The sequence below is a fragment of the Rana temporaria genome, chromosome 8 (assembly GCF_905171775.1).
Source record: "Rana temporaria chromosome 8, aRanTem1.1, whole genome shotgun sequence".
In the NCBI taxonomy this organism is placed as follows: domain Eukaryota; kingdom Metazoa; phylum Chordata; class Amphibia; order Anura; family Ranidae; genus Rana; species Rana temporaria.
Window position 1 is genome coordinate 171488263 of NC_053496.1, and position 21826 is coordinate 171510088.

General features: G+C 46.3%; 1 protein-coding gene across 1 annotated transcript; it reads left to right on the forward strand.

The window, feature by feature from the left end:
- The first annotated feature begins 6401 nt into the window (after positions 1-6401).
- On the forward strand, positions 6402-15570 carry LOC120910493 (oocyte zinc finger protein XlCOF7.1-like). The gene is made up of 7 exons (XM_040322249.1): positions 6402-6483; positions 8102-8189; positions 10003-10140; positions 11475-11553; positions 11655-11740; positions 12330-12438; positions 14572-15570. Exons 2-7 carry the CDS (start codon positions 8109-8111, stop codon positions 15123-15125), a joined length of 1047 nt encoding a protein of 348 aa, XP_040178183.1. The 5' UTR covers positions 6402-6483; positions 8102-8108; the 3' UTR covers positions 15126-15570.
- The last annotated feature ends 6256 nt before the right edge of the window (positions 15571-21826 follow it).

A 21826-nucleotide genomic window follows, 5' to 3' on the forward strand; every position in this document is an offset into this window, starting at 1 on the left:
TCGTTTTGCGAATAGGGCTGGACGTCATTTACGTTCACGTCGAAAGCAATGACGATTTGCGGCAGGAATTTCGAGCATGCGCCGTTCGTAAACAACGTCAAATACGCGGGGTCACAGTTAATATACATAAAACACGCCCACATCATCCACATTTGAATTAGGCGGGCTTGCGCCGACACAGATACGTGTAACTAAGGGCGCAAGTTGTTTCTGAATACAGAACTTGCGCCCTAAATTACGGCGGCATACCGTATCTGAGATATCTTACGCCGGGGCGGATAGATAGACCATTCTATCTGAATCTAGCCCTGTGTTTACATCTCCCCGTTCTTCAGCTACGTGACACGGAGTCCACGGAGCTCGCGGCAGGGTCACGCGCGTGCATCCGGCGGAAAATTTAAAGGGACGTACTTGTACGGCCGTTTGCCTGTCCGTGCCATTCTGTCGACGTATATGTGTGCGCGCTGGTCCTTAAGTGGTTAAAGGATGGAGGTGGACGGCTTTAATGTTTCAGAAATGAATACTTTTTTTTTTTTAAGGTCATTTTTATTGTACATACAAATAAATTGTACATAACGGTTTCAAGTAAATAAAAAAAATTGTCACAAAAAAAATGTATAAATTGATTTGCATTTTAACGAGTGAAATAAAGTATTTGACGCCTTCGCAAAACATGACTTAGTAGTTGGTGGCAAAACCCTTGTTGGCAATCCGCAGAGGTCAGACGTTTCTCAATGTGCTTTTTCTTGAGCCACGTCTTTGTTGCCTTGTTTTTGGGTCATTGTCATGCTGTGGAATAGTCCATTCGTTGCCCCGGCTCAGGGAAGGAGGTTCTCACTCAAGATTTGATACATTATGGCATTAGTGTCATGGGTGGGACTGTCTGCAGCACATTACGGCATTGGCGATTGGGTGGCACTGTCTCTGCAGGCAGCACATGCAATATGGGCAGAGCCACCCATGCCACAATGGCTGTGGGTTGGATTGGTGTTGGACAATGTTAAGGGACCCTGACACTATTCATTTTTTTTTCTTTACACTTAACTACTTATCTGTTCAGATTGCTGGGGCCCCCCCTGCTGACCAGGCCTGGTACAACTGGGCCAGTTGTACTGGTCTATCAGCGGACCTGGGGGTTGGCACCAGCCCCCACTGCACAGCATCTAGCACAGTCCACAAAGGGTATCCTATTTATCCGATCATGGAGACTTGGGCTATAATCTGCCCTATATAAGAATTTGGTCTGAATGACTGCCCCTAGAGGAGATAACCGTAGGTCCTCCGCAGGGCTTTTTTTCCTCAGAGAATAGGTGCAGGAACTCCATACTTCCGAGTCACCCGTCGTGTCCACCCCCTACCCACCTCTGAGCACCATTCCTTGGTTCCACCCCCTACCCACCTCTGAGCACCATTCCTTGGTTCCACCCCCTACCCACCTCTGAGCACCATTCCTTGGTTCCACCCCCTACCCACCTCTGAGCACCATTCCTTGGTTCCACCCCCTACCCACCTCTGAGCACCATTCCTTGGTTCCACCCCCTACCAACCTCTGAGCACTATTCATTAGTTTCACCCCCTACCCACCTCTGAGCACCATTCCTTGGTTCCAACCCCTACCCACCTCTGAGCACCATTCCTTGGTTCCACCCCCTACCCACCTCCGAGCACCATTCCTTGGTTCCACCCCCTACCCACCTCTGAGCACCATTCCTTGGTTCCACCACTTATCCACCTCTGAGCACCATTCCTTGGTTCCACCCCCTACCCACCTCTGAGCACCATTCCTTGGTTCCACCCCCTACCCACCTCCGAGCACCATTCCTTGGTTCCACCCCCTACCCACCTCTGAGCACCATTCCTTGGTTCCACCACTTATCCACCTCTGAGCACCATTCCTTGGTTCCACCCCCTACCCACCTCTGAGCACCATTCCTTGGTTCCACCCCCTACCCACCTCTGAGCACCATTCCTTGGTTCCACCACTTATCCACCTCTGAGCACCATTTCTTGGTTCCACCCCCTACCCACCTCTGAGCACCATTCCTTGGTTCCACCCCCTACCCACCTCCGAGCACCATTCCTTGGTTCCACCCCCTACCCACCTCTGAGCACCATTCCTTGGTTCCACCACTTATCCACCTCTGAGCACCATTCCTTGGTTCCACCCCCTACCCACCTCTGAGCACCATTCCTTGGTTCCACCCCCTACCCACCTCTGAGCACCATTCCTTGGTTCCACCCTCTACCCACCTCTGAGCAACATTCCTTGGTTCCACCCCCTACCCACCTCTGAGCAACATTCCTTGGTTCCACCCCCTACCCACCTCCGAGCACCATTCCTTGGTTCCACCCCCTACCCACCTCCGAGCACCATTCCTTGGTTCCACCCCCTACCCACCTCTGAGCACCATTCCTTGGTTCCACCCCCTACCCACCTCTGAGCACCATTCCTTGGTTCCACCCCCTACCCACCTCTGAGCACCATTCCTTGGTTCCACCCCCTACCCACCTCCGAGCACCATTCCTTGGTTCCACCTCTGAGCACCATTCCTTGGTTCCACCCCCTACCCACCTCTGAGCACCATTCCTTGGTTCCACCCTCTACCCACCTCCGAGCACCATTCCTTGGTTCCACCCCCTACCCACCTCCGAGCACCATTCCTTGGTTCCACCACCTACCCACCTCCGAGCACCATTCCTTGGTTCCACCCCCTACCCACCTCTGAGCACCATTTCTTGGTTCCACCCCCTACCCACCTCTCAGTAATGGATACAGAACCAAGTATCAATTTGTGGTGCTAAGTAATTTGTATACGATAGGAAGTAAAATAGATCCCCTGTAGCCAGCAACAATGGAACTCCCATAGCAACAATAGACTGTTAACAGCTAGCAACAATAGACCACTCCCTTAACAGTTGATGTCTCCCAGCAACGATTGTCTCCCAGTAGCATTAAGAGCCCCCTTCCAGCAACATCAGATCCCCTATCAGCGACAACTGACCTCCCCAGCAACAATAGACCCTCCCCCTGTAAAAATAGATCCCCTCCAGCAACAATAGATCCTCCAGCATCAATAGATCCTCCAGTACACCCCAGCACCCCTTGCCATTACATACATTCAGAGCTGGAGGTGCTGGAACCTGCTGATATTGTTGCTCTACATAAAGATTGCCTAACTAAGAAGATTGCCAAGACCCTGAAACCGAGCTGCAGCACAGTGGCCAAGACCATACAGCGGGATAACAGGACGGGTTCCACTCAGACTAGGCCTTGCCATGGTCGACCAAAGAAGTTGAGTGCACGTGCCCAGCGTCATATCCAGAGGTTGTCTTTGGGAAATAGACGTATGAGTGCTGCCAGCATTGCTGCAGAGGTTGAAGGGGTGGGGGGGTCAGCCTGTCAGTGCTCAGACCATACGCCGCACGCTGCATCAAATTGGTCTTCATGACTGTCATCCCAGAAGGAAGCCTCTTCTAAAGATGATGCACATGAAAGAAGACAGTTTGCTGAGGACATGGATTAACTTATTTGGTTATGACGGTGACAAGCGTGTGTGGCGGCAACCAGGTGAGGAGGACAAAGACAAGTGTGTCTTGCCTACAGTGAAGCATGGTGGTGGGAGTGTCATGGTCTGGGGCTACATGAGTGCTGCCGGCACTGGGGAGCTACAGATCATTGAGGGAACCATGAATGCCAACATGTACTGTGACATACTGAAGCAGAGCATGATCCCCTCCCTTCAGAGACTGGGCCGCAGGGCAGTATTCCAACATGATAACAACCCCAAACTCACCTCCAAGATGACCACTGCCTTGCTAAAGAAGCTGACGGTAAAGGTGATGGACTGGCCAAGCCATGTCTCCAGACCTAAACCCTATTGAGCATCTGTGGGGCTCCTCAAACGGAAGGTGGAGGAGCACAAGGTCTCCAACATCCACCAGCTCCGTGATGTCGTCATGGGGGAGGGGAAGAGGACTCCAGTGGCCACCTGTGAAGCTCTGCTGAACTCCATGCCCAAGAGGGTTATGGCAGTGCTGGAAAATAATGGTGGCCCCACAAAATATTGACACTTTGGGTCCAATTTGGACATTTTCACTTAGGGGTGCACTCACTTTTGTTGCCAGCGGTTTAGACATTAATGGCTGTGTGTTGAGATATTTTGAGGGGACGGCAAATTTACACAAGCTATACAAGCTGTACACTCATTACACAACATTGTAGCAAAGTGTCATTTCTTCAGTGTTGTCACATGAAAAGATATATTTACAAAAATGTGAGGGGTGTACTCAGTTTTGTGAGATACTGTACATAGGTGACCCTAATTACTACGTGTGGTGCCGATTCCTTCTCTTGTAAAAAGAAAAGGTATCTTAAGCGCTGGCCAATAGTGAAAATAAATGAAGTGGAATAAAATAAAATAAAAGTGCAATAAACAAACTGCTGCTCAAATCTATATCTGCTAACAACAAGTGTAAGTATATCAAACAGAGAGGGGGTTTATTGAAAACTAAAATCTGCTTACAAGCATAAATATCAAAAACGCTGAATACAAACACTTCCAGGCGGACGGGGTTCCGCGTCACTTCCGGTCACGTCTAGCTATCGTTCCTTACGCGTTACGTCGGGGCACGTCTCTGCTGAAGTCTGGCCCCAGGGCTGCAGTTTGGAGACCCCTGGCCTACACCTATAGCAAGTGTAGCACACCCCCTAAGGAGCCGCAAGTAGATTGGGATCCCACTCCGTGCACAGCCAGGCACACCAAATTTTCATAGCCACTCAGAGTCAGAGAACAGTCTGTGCCTTTTAGTTTTTTTATTGAGGGTAATGAACTTGGATGGGGATAAGGGGTATTATGGGATGCCCACTTGACTTCAGCAAAACATCTTCAGGGACAATCCTCCTATATACCGCTCCCTATTGTTCCCCCAGTTACAATTTTTAGCAGGAAAGGCCCATTACAGGCAGGAACTTACAGCCCCTATACTTGAGGAAAGGGTGACACAGCTCACACTTTTCCAGCACTACTTCTTGTGGTCACTGGTTCCAGCACCACCTCTTTAGGCACTGCCAGCCCGCCTGGCTGCAGCTGCCCCCCTACCCAGCTCAGCCGGCTGACTTCACAGGAGATCTCCCGGACGTGCTGACTCCCTCCTGCTGTCCTTTCACTTGCTCCTGTGCCTCCAGGAAGGGGTTCCTCCATGTATTGTAGGGGATCCTTCCAGCACCCGAGCACCAGGCCTCAGGTTACCCTCCCCAGACTGGGGGGTGCCCTGCAAGGGCCTAAGACATCCTCTTCAGCACTCAATCTCCAACCTCCACCCAACTGCCCCTGCTGGCGTGACTCATGCCTATTTATGAGGGGCATATCCCCTGCCAGCCCATTTGCTGGGGATTTGCTACGGACCTTAAAAATATGCTAAGCAGCTCCTCCTAGTCTCTACCCACTACTTCTGGAAGCTTCTCCAAGGATCCAAGAAGCAGGTGGAGGCACCAGAGGTGCTGCTTGATGAGTCATCCAGTCTCCCTGTGTCACTTAGCCCTGACCCAGATTCAACCCAGGCCTGGCTCCCAGCCAAACCAAATTTTCCTATACTAACAAATAACTATGAACATGTAATTTAGCACACTAGAGGGTGCTATACAAGGGTATTATCCTACTTTTTTTGTTTTTATCTACACCATATCTGAATGGTCTAATTTTTGCCCAGAGAGTGAGACTTGACAGGCTGTGAGGCGGGCGGTGACAGGCAGAGAGTCGCTGATTGCCGCCATTACTAGTAAAAAAAAAATGTAAAATATGTCCCCGGATTTCATTTTAAAAATCTGGTCACCTTAATATACAGTATATGTATTTATTGATTAAGTCCGTGGCAGCAAAATTAATAATACATAAAGTAGGAATTTAACATACAATAATTTCTTCAGATTTACTATGTATTTTGATGTGGGTCAGCAAATGCTTAGGACTCCTTTGTGCTTATACTGAGCTTTATATGCAACACTGGCTGCCAGTAACATCAATGGCTCCATTTTATTTCCTGCCTCTTCACCTTTCACCCTGGGACATCCTAACATTTGCCTGTGCCTGTGCAACCAAACATCTCTTTTCCAGTTGACTTCCTGTCCTCATGCTTGGTAGCAGCCATTTTATTGTGGTCAAATTCAATCTAAAGTGAGAGGCTTGATGCTAAATTGTGGCTCCTCTGGACTCCATTTATACAGTAGTTCAGTCCCTTTTGTTTGAGCAGATCGTTAAGGAGGAGAGACAACATGTGCCAAAGCTAAAGGGGTGGCTAAATGGCCACTTTGAACACTAGAGGTTCAAGTGTCTGGGCAGCAGAAAAGGACTGGTGGCCATATTTTTGTAGTCAAAGTTACCCAGGACTATAACTCCCAGAATCCTTTGCTGGAGACACTCTGCTTCCCGTTTTGTGACGAATTTGCAGGAGCTGAGTTTCTGCACTGAGAGTCTCCAGGAAAAGGTAACAACGATTATTACTATAATTAATATTATTTGCAGCGGTATTAATATTGTTGTGCTATGAAGGTTACACCTAATTGCAAATTAAATATACGACATGTACATTATAAGACGTATAAGCGTTGAGCAGCACAAGTCAGCTTCTGAATGGCTGAAGTCACTTTCAAAGTTTTATTGCTCTCGAACACTCGTACAAAAATGACAAATGCATAAAAGTCCAGTGTGGCCGAAGGGCCTGCCATGGTATTGCACTTCACACTTCTCCACTTCCCTTTCCCCACTTTTGTACGTGCGTTTTTGTCACTTGCGCTATGCAATTTCTCACTCTGATTAGTAGGGTGTTGGTCCTCAGGCCTTCCATGAAAGTGTTGGGGAGGTATGTGGCGAAAAGACGTCCCTGTACATACATATAAGAGCATGGCCGTTTGAAGGTATTTGGTGGCCCCAAGCAAAATGGACATGGAGGCACCCCAACCCCTTCCCGCACGCATGCACACAAACCCCCCCCATGTTCTTTTTACTCCACCCGTGCCCCCCCCCTTCCCCCTTTCTACCAGGGTCCGTACCGCGCAGCAGGAGATACAGTTTCCTATTCCCGGCCGGAATGACAGGAAGTGAGCACTCAGTGTGCACTTCCTGTCAGTCCGGCCGGGAACAGGAAACGGAATCCAGACTGACAAGAGGAAGGAAGAGGAGCTCGGCCAAGCTACAGAGAAGGGGAAGGGACGACTTGAGGCAGCAGTGCTGCAGGCTCTCTATAGAGCGCTCAGGCGGCTGCAGCATATAGGAAGCGCAGCAAGGGCCCTGCTTGGGGCCCCAAGCAATTGCTTGGTTTGCCTGCCTTGTAGCGACAGGCCTGTATAAGAGGAACACTTCATCCCAATCTTCGTTTGCCAACGTATGCATAATGACTTGCCCACGCCTTCACTGTGAAAGGGCGTAGGCCCATTTTGATATGTAATAGATGGGAGTATGAAGTAGAGACCTACCCTATAGGGCCCTGTAATTTCAAAGGTATTTAGGGTGGGTATTTAGATATAGTGATATATATTCTATTTTCTAAATTGTGACTCTAAACCAGCCATACTCAACCTTTTCGACACGGAGAAACCCTTGAAATTACTTTTTAAATCTCATGATATATTAGTGTTATGGTCACTGGAAGGCATTGCTTCTTACACTTGTGAACATTGGGGAGAATTACCTCCTTGCAGGTAGATAAAAGGATCAATGGTGTCAGTGGGAGCTTATCTGAGAGGCAGAAATTGCTCCTTGCTCAAGGAACCCCGAGCAACCTCTGGAGGAACTCTAGGGCTCCATGGAACCCTGGTTGAGAAACCCTGCTCTTAACCATTACAGAGTTACAGAAATATGTAAAAGAAGGAGCCAGGTAGATTATACTTCTCATGTAATTGTATAAATTAGTGCATGACACCTTCATGGTACGCATCTGAAAAGGTAAGAAGGCCATAAGATCTCAGGATTAGTTCATACTTCACCAAGCACTGGATTGTTGCACAAAGTCTACTGAGGTCCATATAAGATGGTGGCTTAGATGTCTTGCATGCCAACAACCAAATATATTTTAGATGGTGCTTATCTTTTAATGTGCCTTCCAGGGACTCCATGATGGAGAAGGATCGAAGCCACATGACTGAGAGATTATTAAACCTCACCCTGGATATCATCTACCTGCTGACCGGAGAGGTGAGGAGGATTCTGGGAGGTCACATGACATCACTCTTATCTATAATAGTAAAACACAGACCTGACCGGAGAGGTGAGGAGGATTCTGGGAGGTCACATGACATCACTCTTATCTCTATTAATAAAACAAAGAGCTGACCGGAGAGGTGAGGAGGATTCTGGTAGGTCACATGACATCACTCTTATCTCTATTAATAAAACACAGACCGGACCGGAGAGGGGAGGAGGATTCTGGGAGGTCAGACGACATCACTCTTCTCTCTATTAATGAAACATGGACCCGGCCTGAGAGTTGAGGAGGATTTTGGGAGGGTCACATAGCATTACTCTTATTAATAAAGCACAGACATGACCAAAACTCCCCCGGTGCAAAAAAAAGTGCACACCAAAAAGTGAGACACAAAAAGTGCACAGGGTTTACATATAGTCCTCCTCCAAAGAGAAGGGACCTTTGCCCTGATCCCCCGAGGCATTGGGCTCCAGATGGGGACTAGAGTACTTCACACGGTCCATCTGGACCGAAACAGACCACCCTAAGTACTAGGTGGTCTCCGAAGGGAGATCCCATGAGAGAGGATGAACCAAGCCAGAAGGCCATGTCCACCCCCTCCTAAGAAGTTCAGGGCAAGTCCGAGGACCTACACCCTACTAATCAAACGTGAAACACATACAAACCCAACAACCAAGAAAAAAAAAAAGACATAAAGTGACAAACACCATAAAAGTGGGGAAAAGGGAAGTGGAAAGTGCCATGCAACAGCCAGCCTTCTGGCCAGAAATACAAATTCCTCTGGTCCTAGCCAAAATGCCTGACCCAAGAGGCAGGTGTGAAAAAAGTGTGATGTTGCAGTAACCTAGGTGCCATAACTCAAAGTGACCCTCACTCACAGTGAGATTACGGCATACCCTGGACTTCCACTCCAGATGGGGACTAAAGTACTTTACTCGGTCCATCTGGCTGAAACCCGATGGACCCCTTCTCTGGGAGGTCTGCCGAAACAGACCACCCCAAGTACTAGGTGGGGCTTCCCTGAAGGGAGACCCCATGAGAGAGGGCAAACTAAGCCAGAAGGTCATGTCCACCCCTTCCCAAGACTTTCAGGGCAAGCCCAAGGAACTACTCATCAAATGTGAAACAAGGTGTACATACCCAACAACCAAAAAAATTATAAGACAAACAACATAAAGGTGGGGGAAAGGGAAGTGGGGAAAGTGCAGTTTGTGCCATTGTGTAGCACAATGACCAGCCTTTCTGCCAGCAATAAAAATTCCTCTGGTCTCAGCCAAAAAGCCCGGCCCAAGAAGCAGATGTGAAAAGTGTGTGCAGTGACCTAGGTGCCATAACTCAAGGTGCCCCTCCCTCACAGTGAGATTACGGGACACCCCAGGACTGCCACTCCAGGGGCACATGCACCACGGGATTTCTTCGGGACCCAGCCTTCCACCAGACCCAGTGCCTCTCCATCCTCACCAGGGGTACCCTTCCGGCTTTCTCGGGGAAGCCTACCGACAGCCTACAAGTTCGTTAGGACGCTCCGGACTTGGCTCGCCCCAATACTACCTTCTAGGTACCATTACACCAGAGTATTTGCAAAGCCGCCACCCCAACCTCCCTCATAGCCCGGGCAGTAAAACAGCGCCTCCTCTTGGCAGCTGATAAGAACAGATCCTACACTTGATTTTAGCCGAAATCCCGGAGAGATTCTGGGAGGGTCACAGTTTAAACATATATAGAGTATATATATATATATATATATATATATATATATATATATATATATATATATATATTTGATATCTTCTCAATGTACAGGATTACACAGTAGTGAAGAAGACATCTGGAGAGCATTTCACTCTGAACCATTCATGTATCATGAGCAGGAAGGAAAAAACGAACATCAAAAAGATTCTGGAGGTCACCAGCGAGATCATTGAGTTGCTGACGAGAGAGGTGAGCGGTGTTGGGAATTATGGGACATTTTTCAGTAACATGACATAATTTGGTTACGGAGACACAGCTCAATAGGGCTAACAGAACGGTGGCGGTGGGGACTATGTTAACTCCTTCCTTGTCTGCTCTTTTTAATGGGAAACCCACATATCAATACTCAAGAGGCAATTTGTTGATGTAACATAATGTTTAAGTTCCTTTTGGTGTTCACTTCCTAGCTGATGGATATTTGGCCATGAAGTGGCTAAGCCTAGGGCATTATATCTGTATACCACACCAGAGTTGCAACCAGCAGTGAAGACTTCTCGAAAATATGATGGTGGACCTCTGGTTGTTGATGTTAAGTCTTGTAAAATAATTTTTCCTCTTCTTTTAAGGTTCAACGCATCTTTTTCTGATGTTGCCTTGTGTGGGAGTATGTTTCCAATGGAGCTGTAACCATAATCAGCCTTAAAAAAAAAGTGTTTTATGGAGAGTGCAACTATAGGCCTTCATTAAGCCTCATACACACGATCGGACTACCATCTGACTTTTCCGTGGATTTTGGTCCGAAAGGCGCTGGCCGTGAACATGTTCTGCATACATACAGGCAATAATTTTCAGCCAACATTCACCAAGCCACGTGGTTTTCAGCTCTTTACCGCCACCCTTTGGGCAACTTCTGCTATTGTTGTCTGATGTTTAGCATTGGTTCCCAGCATGCGTGTTTGTACTTTGGATTTTAGTCCGATGGACTTGTGTACACGCAATCGGATGATCCGACGTAACACATTTGTTGTCGGAAGGTTTGAGAGCATGCACATTGAACATTTGTCAGTGGAAATTCCAACAACAATTGTCCGATGGAGCATACAGACGATCGGATTGTCCGATCAAACACGTCCGTCGGAGCGTTGTTGTCGTAAAGTCTGATCGTGTGAATGGGCCTTTAGGGTAGTTCTAGAAAGGAACCACAACTAGTGGGGATAGGTTAGTACTCATCGTTGTCATCATCCTGGAGGTTTCCCTTTGGTTCCTGCCCCAGAGACATGACTAGAAAGGAGTTGAAATCTCCCCTAAGTGTGAGAAAACCCCAACATTGAAAGGTGTCACCAGAAAATGGTGCTCCTCCCGTTGGACAATATCTCTTCTACTTATGTTTCGGTGAAAACCATAACATTTTGGATTTCCCCTCAACAACCATCCTTGTGACTTTGGTCACCAGGAACAATTAAGAAGATAGACTTCCCCACTGCCAAAATCAGAGGTGTTATCCCATACCCAATTTATCCAAAACTAGAAAAACATTTGTGTCACAGTTTGACTTTTCGGTCAAGTACTTGTTCTTTGTGTAGGACTGGAATCATGTAGAGGGACACAAGGATCCGTACCAGGACATCAAAAAGGAGAATTATCAGACCTTCACATCAACGGGTAAGACAAGTCTTCATCCAAAGCAACTATAGACGTCCCCCACACATCAGCAACACATATACAATACATGTTCAGTCAGTGTGTTTGTGTGTTTCCTATAGATGGATCCAGTAATGGGAACCCACCAGAGAGATGTCCCGATCCTCTGTATTCTCAGGAAGGTCACACCATCCCTCCCCATCATCAGGTATATACTGAGGGTCTCACCAAAGACCATGGTGACTCATAGAAACTTCTAAAGCCTCGTACACACGATAGGTTAACCAGAGGACAACGGTCTGATGGACCGTTTTTATCAGTTAAAACGATCGTGTGTGGGCCCCATAGGTCATTTATCCATAGGTTAAAAAAAAGTCAACTTGCTTTAAATTTAACCTATGGATTCCTAACCGATAGGTCAAAACCGATCGTTAGTAGGCACAACCATCGGTTAAAAATCCAGAATCAAGTCGACGCATGCTTGGAAGCATTGAACTTCGTTTTTTTCAGCACGTCGTTGTGTTTTACGTCACTGTGTTCTGACACGATTGTTTTTTTAACCGATGGTGTGTAGGCACGACGGACCATCAGTCAGCTTCATCAGTTAACCTATGACAACGGTCCTTCAGACCGTTCTCATCGGATGGACTGATCGTGTGTACGAGGCTTAGGAGTGACAGCAGAAAAAAGACCCAAGTGGTCGATCGAGTCTGTGATGGACTCAACTTGTAAGAGAAACAGGGTGGTTGTTATACGTTTCTTCTTTTGAATCCAATAAACTTTGGTTCTTTTTGTAGGTGGAGGACCTGGTTGGTATCAAAGTAGAAATTGTAGAGGCTGAAGATTTGTATTCGAAGGGTGCACGACCATGTTTGGAGGAGGACAGCCCAACATTTATCGCCCCAGGTAAACAGTATCTGCATACTTGCCAAAAAAATCTTCCCAGATTCTCATTTTGTTGTCTGATCGTGGTCAACTGTATCCCAATATACATAAACCTATCGCTCATCCCAAAGAGGAGCCATTCATCTGTAATTATGGCCCAAGCTACATCACCAACTAGAGATATGTATGTCAAAACATTTGTTTTGTTTTCGAATTAGTTTCTTAATAATCTCGTTTCGTAATATTCGTTATGTTAGAATGATTAGTTTTTAGAATTTGTTTTGTATATTCGGATTTGTTTCTTAGATTCGTTATTTTCAAATTGATTATATTCCTTCTATTTTATTATTTTCTATTCTATTTTATTATATTATTTTCTATTCTGTTTCATTATATTCTTTCCTTTTCTATTCTGTTCTATTTTATTATATTCTATAAAGTAGCCTAAGTAGGAAACTTCATCTTATTTCACTTTTATACCTTATTGTATTTATCGCAATATGTTTCCATTTCAAATTCATTTTCGAATTCCGATAAATAGTTTTGTTATAATTTATTTTGGATTCGTTGAAATTCGTTACTATTTTGATTTTGAAATTCGGATACATCCGAAACTCAGAATACCAAAAACGTTGTCCGAATTTCTATTTGCAACGGAACGAATCACGCTTTAAACATATTCAATTTGTTTCAGTCCGAATCTAAATTTGGACAAATTTCGGGTTATTCATAGATTCGGATGTATCTGCCTCCCGAACCATAGGGCCCCCCTCCTGAACCAATTCAGGCCACATACCCTCAACATGGGGGGGGGGCTGCTTTGAACCTTGTCCCAAAAAACATTGTCCCCATGTCAATGAGGACAAAGGCCTCTTCCGCATAACCCTGGCCAGTGGTTGTGGGGGTCTGCGGGCGGGGCGCTTATCGGAATCTGGAAGCCCCCTTTAACAAGGGGGTCCTCCCCATGTGAATGAGTATGAGGTACATTCTACCCCTACTCCTTTCCCAAAAAAGTGTCAACAATAAATAAAAACACAGACAGTTTTTGACAATTGCTTTATTAAACAAAACAATGTCCCCAGAAGTAAATCCAACATCAATCACGGTGAACGCCACCACCGACCTAAGAAAAAAAAAGAGGTCCACTCCCAATAAAGGCTCCCACTGCCTGATAGCTTCACTGTCTGGCAGTTCTTAAATAACTAAGGGGTGGGGCCATATAACATCGCCGGGTGACTCTGCCCCCTTGTGACATCATCGACCAGGCCATACTCATTCACATAGAGGGGTGGGATCTTTGGGCCCCCTTGTTGAAGGGGGTGTCCAGATTCCGATAAGTCCCCTGCAGAGCCCCACAACCACCGACCAGGGTTGTGAGAAGAGACCCTTGTCCTCATCAACATCGGGACAAGGTGCTTTGAAGGGCCAAATCACCCCCCATGTTGAGGGCATGTGACTTGGTATGGTTCAGGAGGGGGAGCACGCGCTCATCCCGTCGCCAGCTTCCCAGCCCACTTCTTTACAACCTGCTATTCTTCACACAGAATTTGGATTGATCAATAAATGTTCGACCTATCCAAACTCGAATCATTCCAAACATTTGGAATTCAATATAAAATGAATGAAACAAAATCAAATGAAATGAAACGGAACTAAACGAATTCCGAAACCAATCCACAAAATAAAATTAGCAACATAACAAATTTATCCGAAACGAAACAAGTTTTTCCATTCTGCACAAGTCTAGTACCATCCAAAGTGACCTCTTCCCTTCTCTCAAGACCTCCTGCTCTCTTGCCCCATCACCTCTTCCTCCCATACTAAAGTCCAGGTATTTCCCAGAGCCTCTCCCAACTTCTGGAACTCTTTACCCCAATCTTTCCAACTATCTCTTACTCTGTCTGCCTTTGGGCAATTTGAAAAAAACTCACACTTTTTCCATCAACTCGTTACCCCACAGGTATTACCTTTTTGTATCAATTACCCCCTTTTTAGATTGTAAGCTCTAACAAGCAGGGCCCTCCTAACCCTCTAGTCTTGAATTGTATTGTAACTACTGTCTCATTTTATATTTTAAAGTGCTGCACAAACTAATAATCTAAACACAAAAAAGTCATGTTTTGAGGTTAAAAATATTTTTCTACCCCCCCACAGATGGACACTACAGCCAGATGGCCACAGCTGTTCCACCAATGGCGTTGTCCTATTTGAAGGCAGACACTGTGCAATCTTCCCAAGGAGACAACTCCGTTATCCCAAGTCTACATCCAGGACTTCGAGGGGCCAGTATCTCACCTTACCCTTCTGACCCAGAATGGCTTCCAGATAAAATCATTACACGCACACGGGCAAGGCCAAACAACAAAATCTACCCCTGCTCCGAATGTGGCAAATGTTTCACCCACATTTCCAACCGAATCCGACACATGAAGATCCACAAGGGACTGAAGCCTTTCCCCTGCTCTGAGTGCGGGAAGTGTTTTGCCCGCAAGTCACACCTCTCCGAGCACCAGCGAATTCACACGGGCGAGAAACCCTTCTTCTGTCCGTTGTGCGGGAAGTTCTTCAAGCACAAGTCGCATCTGGTCATACACAACCGAACCCACACAGGGGAAAAACCTTTTATGTGCCGGGACTGCGGCAAATGTTTTGCACAGAAAGCCAACCTTATCTATCATCAGAGAGTTCACACTGGCGGGGAAACCTGACTCTTTTCTGGGGGAGCTTAAAGGATCAGTCCACTTAAAGAGCTTGTCTACCATGCCCATAGAGAACTTGCACTCTCCCTTGCTCTTTATGGTGCCAATTCCTGCAAGGTGCGGGTGTTCATGTCTTCATTTACTGAAAGAATCACACCTTTCCTGCATGTTGGCAAGCAGAGAAATCTGCCTATCGCCTACATTGCCAAGCATTTAGCAGCAAAAATATTTATGATCACCATGAAACTTTCACGCCATCAACAAATCTGTGCTTCTTGTCAAGAGAGACTTTTCATGCTGTGTTAAAGGATGGAAGTGGAAAGCCTTCACGTAGACTTCGATGGTGAGGTCTCAAGACTGGCATTTTGAAGCTCTCATCACCGATGTTCCCCACAGCCTTCAAAAAGCAACCAGCAATTCAGGCCAACAACATTAATGTTACAGAAAATAATAATCAACCTTTCTCATGGACTCCAATGGTGAGGTCTCAACACCTTCATTTAGAAGATTTCACCACTGATGTTCCTCAAAGCTTTGAGAAGGCAACCAGCAATTCAGGCCAACCACATTAATGTTATAGAAAATAATAAATGACCTTTCTCATGGACTCCGATGGTGAGGTCTCAGCACCTCAATTTAGAAGATTTCACAACTGATGCTCCTCAAAGCTTTGAGAAGGCAACCGTCAATTCAGGCCAACCACATTAATGTTATGGAAAATAATAAACAACCTTTCTCATGGACTCCAATGGAGAGGTCTCAACACCTTCCATTTAGAAGATCTCACCACTGATGTTCCTTAAATCTTTGAGAAGGCAACCAGCAATTCAGGCCAACCACATTAATGTTACAGAAAATAATAAACAACCTTTCTCATGGACTCCAATGGTGAGGTCTCAACACCTTCATTTAGAATATTTCACCACTGATGTTCCTCAAAGCTTTGAGAAGGCAACCAGCAATTCAGGCCAACCACATTAATGTTATAGAAAATAATAAATGACCTTTCTCATGGACTCCGATTGTGAGGTCTCAACACCTTCATTTAGAAGATTTCACCCCTGATGTTTCCCAGAGCTTTGAGAAGGCAACCGGCAATTCAGGCCAACCACATTAATGTTACAGAAAATAATAAACAACCTTTCTCATGGACTCCAATGGTGAGGTCTCAGCACCTTCATTTCAGAAGATCTCACCACTGATGTTCCTCAAAGCCTTGAGAAGGCAACCAGCAATTCAGGCCAACCACATTAATGTTATAGAAAATAATAAATGACCTTTCTCATGGACTCCAATGGTGAGGTCTCAACACCTTCATTTAGAAGATCTCACCACTGATGTTCCTCAAAGCTTTGAGAAGGCAACCATCAATTCAGGCCAACCACATTAATGTTATAGAAAATAATAAATTAACTTTTCTCTTGGACTCCGATGGTGAGGTCTCAGCACCTTCATTTAGAAGATCTCACCACCGATGTTCCTCAAAGCTTTGAGAAGGCAACCAGCAATTCAGGCCAACCACATTAATGTTATAGAAAATAATAAATGACCTTCCTCATGGACTCCGATGGTGAGGTCTCAATACCTTCATTTAGAAGATCTCACCACTGATGTTTCTCAAAGCTTTGAGAAGGCAACCAGCAATTCAGGCCAACCACATTAATGCTACAGAAAATAATATATGGCCTTTCTCATGGGCTTCGATGGTGAGGTCTCAGCACCTTCATTTAGAACAGTAGTTCTCAACCACTCTAGTGCCGTGACCGCTTGATAACATTTCCCAAGTTGTGGGGACCCCCCAACAGTAAAATTATTTTAGTAGCGTGGGTTGTCGGCACCCAAGGCAAGACAAGTAATTTGCGCCCCTAACCCACGGACATTTAGCGCTCCCTGAGTTCCTTTCACTCGTACAGTATTGAACCCCCTTATGGTACATTTTAGGATGTCCTAATTTTTTCCCCCCATCTCTCTCTCTCTGGCCATCTTTCTTGTTCTTTCTCGTATTCTTTCTCTTCCTTTCTTTGTTCCTCCGCCTATTTCCTCTCCCTTCCATGTAGTCTCTATTTTTACTCCTTGGTGGGGGGGATGGGATTAGTGGCAGTGCTGTCGGGGAGTTGGGATCAGTGGCAGTGCTGTCGGGGAGTTGGGATAAGTGGCAGTGCTGTCGGGGAGTTGGGATCAGTGGCAGTGCTGGCGGGGATTTGGGATCAGTGGCAGTGCTGGCGGGGAGTTGGGATCAGGGGCAATGTTGGCGGGGAGTTGGGATCAGGGGCAATGTTGGCGGGGAGTTGGGATCAGGGGCAATGTTGGCGGGAGTTGGGATCAGGGGCAATGTTAGCGGGGAGTTGGGATCAGTGGCAATGTTGGCAGGAGTTGGGATCAGTGGCAGTGCTGGTGGGGAGTTGGGATCAGTGGCAGTGCTGTCGGGGAGTTGGGATCAGTGGAAGTGCTGTCGGGGAGTTGGGATCAGTGCTGTCGGGGAGATGGGATCAGTGGCAGTGCTGTCGGGGAGTTGGGATCAGTGGCAGTGCTGGCAGGGAGTTGGGAACAGTGGCAGTGCTGGCAGGGAGTTGGGATCAGGGGCAATGTTGGCGGGGAGTTGGGATCAGGGGCAATGTTAGCGGGGAGTTGGGATCAGTGGCAATGTTGGCGGGAGTTGGGATCAGTGGCAGTGCTGGTGGGGAGTTGGGATCAGTGGCAGTGCAGGTGGGGAGTTGGGATCAGTGGCAGTGCTGGCGGGGAGTTGGGATCAGTGGCAGTGCTGGGCCACTGCTGGCAGGGAGTTGGGATCGGGGGCAATGTTGACAGGGAGCTGGGATCAGGGGCAATGCTGGGGGGAGTTCTGATCAGCCAACTTGGGTGCTTTTGATCAAGGTCATCTGCTGATTTGAGAACTGTAGTGGGGACTTTTAATGGCAACTATAATCACAGGTAGTGTTACCTTCTGTGTCTCCGACTTTGTGGTGTCTCGTAGCAGTGACACCTATGCCGAAATCAGGAGATAGGGTCTCCTCTAGCCCCTCCCACTTCACATTCCCCACCAGTCAGCTGAGCTCTAGTCTCTGCCCCCCCAGCCATGCCGTGAATTTAATGGCAAGCTGCGAAGTGGCTGGGAGAGCGGTGCGGGCTTCAGGAACAGCCCAGGATTTGGTGACCCCTGGCAAATCATCATTCGACCCCCGAGGGGGTCCCGACCCCACAGGTTGAGAACCACTGATTTAGAAGATCTCACCACTCATGTTCCTCAAAACATTGAGACAGCAACCAGCAATTCAGGCCAACCACAAATAATAAATGACCTTCCTCATGGACTCCAATGGTGAGGTCTCAACACCTTCATTTAGAAGATCTCACCACTGATGTTCCTCAAAGCTTTGAGAAGGCAACCAGCAATTCAGGCCAACGTCGTTCATCTCACTTTTCAGGTGGACTTCTCTTTTGCAGTTTTGCACATCATTTCAAAATGAGTCTATGATTGACTTATTTAGACTGTTTTACCTATTAGGAACTGAGATGCAGTTACAGAGAGGACAATGACAAACTGGCGTAGTGATCAGGACCTACGAAGGATTTTGGTTTGTAGTAAAAAAGACAAAATATAACCACTGCTTATACATAAATCTCCTTTATGGATTCGATTTGTTCCTTTGTGGTACATAAAGATCAATAAATATTTTTATTTTATCTCATAAATCATATTCTAGTATTTTTCAGTAACTGGCCTGCAGACTTAAGTGTTCCCTAGGAAGTGATTCTTACATTTTTTGGACCTGTGAGGTTTTTATCGCTCTGTAATGAACAAATTGGGGTTTGTTCTTGGTACTTAGTTTGGAGAGCTAAAAGTGCGAGGAGAAAAAAAAAGCTGGTTACCAGCTTGTGTACAAGGGACATCGATCCCGAAGAGGAAGAGGCAATCCTGCCTCATCTGTTCCCACAAATACCGCCTGCCAGTGCCCACAGTGCCACCTATCAATGCCCAATATTTTTTTATTTTTTACATTTTGTATTTCTACGTATGCATCGGATTCACGCCCGATGCATGCGCAGTTCGGCCCTGGAAAATCCGACCTCTAGTACGCATGCGTCGGATTCCCGCCAGACGCATGCGCAGTGCGGCCCTGAAAAATCCTGCCCCTAGTACGCATGTGTCGGATTCCCGTCTGATGCATGCGCAGTTTGGACCTGAAAGATCCGGTCCCTAGTACGCATGCGTCGGATTCCCACCTGACTCATTCGCAGTGCGGCCCGGAAAAACCTGACCCCTAGTACACATGCGTCGGATTTCTGCCCGACGCATGCGCAGTGCGGCCCCGAATTTTTTATTTTTTTGTGGGATTTACATTTTTTGTGCTTGGACCTTAGAAAAAGGTAATATACACATTTATGAAATTAATATCAGGGAGCGTAGGTGTGTGCACAGGGTGTGCCTGGGCACACCCTAATCCCCCTGCGCAGTACCGATTCCCCCTGCTGCCTGCCCCCCCCCCCCCAGGTGTCAACCTTCTCTGGCAGTGCTGCCTGTGTATATATATATATATATATATATACATACACACACACATATATATATATATATATTAATATATACATACATACATACGTTCGACGCTGGCCCGACGTCCATACTTAACATAGGATACGCCTCATATAGCAGGGGTAACTTTACGCCGGAAAAAGCCTTACGTAAACGGCGTAAAAAAATGCGCCGGGCGGATGTACGTTTCTGAATCGGCGTATCTACCTAATTTGCATATTTGACGTGGAAGTCTTGGGAAGCGCCCCTAGCGGTCAGCGTAAATATTGCACCCTAAGATTACGCCGGTCGTATCTAGGCAACATTGAGGCGTATCTGATTCCATGAATCAGACGCCGAGATGCGACGGCCCGCATTCAGAGTTACGACGGCGTATCTGGAGATATGCCGACGTAACTCCTTTCTGAATCCGGGCCACTGTGGGGTTTTTTTTTAATTGACGCTCTTCTTTTGTTTATAGCGCAAAAAATAAAAACCGCTGAGGTGATCAAATACCACCAAACGAAAGCTCTATTTGTAGGGAGAAAAAACATAAAGATTTAATTTGGGTACAGCGTTGCATGACCGCGTAATTGTCATTCAAAGTGCAACAGCGCTGAAAACTAAAAATTGGTCTGGGCAGGAAGGGGGTGAAAATGCCCTGCATGGAAGGGGTTAAAATGGGACATGGGATATCCACAATATCTCCCAGGATATATGTAAAGACTATTCTTGGTTTGTTTGATTCTAAACTCAACATGTTATTTGCGAGAGCTGATCACATTGGTCTCTGTACAATGTAGGAGACGGGCCGACTCCTACTGGAGCTCCTGCTATTGTGTAAAGGTGTCCTGTGTTTATACTTATGATAATGTATAATCTACTCTGTGAAGCTCGGTGACAACAAGTCTGACCTGTAGTGAAATCCTGATTAACCACTTGACCACCAGGCACGTAAACCCACTTAATAACCAGACCAATTTTCAGCTTTCGGTGCTGTCACAATTTGGAACAAGTCTGGACAGGCCATATCGAGATAACATTGGCCTTATGTATTTGCTTCAAGCTTTAAGACTATGGGGCGGTTTAACTTGACTTGGAGAGGTCCTTGTGAGAACCCATGGTCCTTACAATCACATGAAGACTCTAATGCCACGTACACACGATCATTTTAAAAAAATGTAATTTAAAATGATTGTGTGTGGGCTTCACATCATTTTTCGGGTTCTGAAAAACGACAAAAAAAAAATTTGAACATGCTGCATTTTTTAACGACGTTTTAAACGATGTAGTTTTTCGGGTTGTAAAAAATGATTGTGTGTGGGCTTAAACTACGTGAAAAACCCGCGCATGCTCAGAAGCAAGTTATGAGACGGGAGCGCACCTTCTGGTAAAACTACCGTTCGTAATGGAGTAAGCACATTCATCACGCTGTAACAGACAGAAAAGCGCGAATCGTCTTTTACTAAACACGGAATCGGCTAAAAGCAGCCCCAAGGGTGGCGTCATCCGCATGGAACTTCCCCTTTATAGTGCTGTCGTACGTGTTGTACGTCACCGCGCTTTGCTAGAGCGTTTTTTTTTAATGAACGCGTGTGGACAACGTCGTTTTAATGACGAAGTTGGAAAAACCGTTGTTTTTTATAGAGGCTGAAAAACGTTGTTTTTTACAAGCCGAAAAATGATCGTGTGTACGTGGCATCATAAGCACATAGGACTAGGCCTTTTTAATGTCAATAATTCAACACACATGGGTAGTGTAACGGAACTATGTATTCTGCCTGGACATCTATAATCATCATGCAGTGAGGCATACAAAGGGTTAATTGTAGAGTGACTCTTTCACTGCTAAATTCTAATGTCCCCCTTCTTCAGCTAATTGACTCTCTTTTTTGTATTGTACTACAAGTTAGCAGTCTCCTGTCAGGTGTATGCTGATGGAATTATCTGTGAGTGTGTATTGTTCTAAAGGTTAATTGAATTCTATTGATAAAGGAATGTGTCTGGTCATGTTAAATGTGGTTCGGGGCCGAAATGTCTAGATACTGATTAAGTGATTAGCTCAAGGGGATGTCATTATTTTAAAGTATCTGTATTGAAGCCCCCCCACTGTGTGAGGAGGGGGGGGCGGAGAGTTTCATTGTTCCTGTAACAGCTTGTAACCAGATATAAACCAGGTGAATGTACCATTAAAACA

Coding starts and splice junctions, on each gene's coding strand:
- LOC120910493 (XM_040322249.1), top strand. CDS start 8,109: ATGATGGAGAAGGATCGAAGCCACATGACTGAGAGATTATTAAACCTC. Junction 10,141..11,474: donor TTGAGTTGCTGACGAGAGAG/GTGAGCGGTGTT, acceptor TTCTTTGTGTAG/GACTGGAATCATGTAGAGGG. Junction 12,439..14,571: donor CCCAACATTTATCGCCCCAG/GTAAACAGTATC, acceptor ACCCCCCCACAG/ATGGACACTACAGCCAGATG.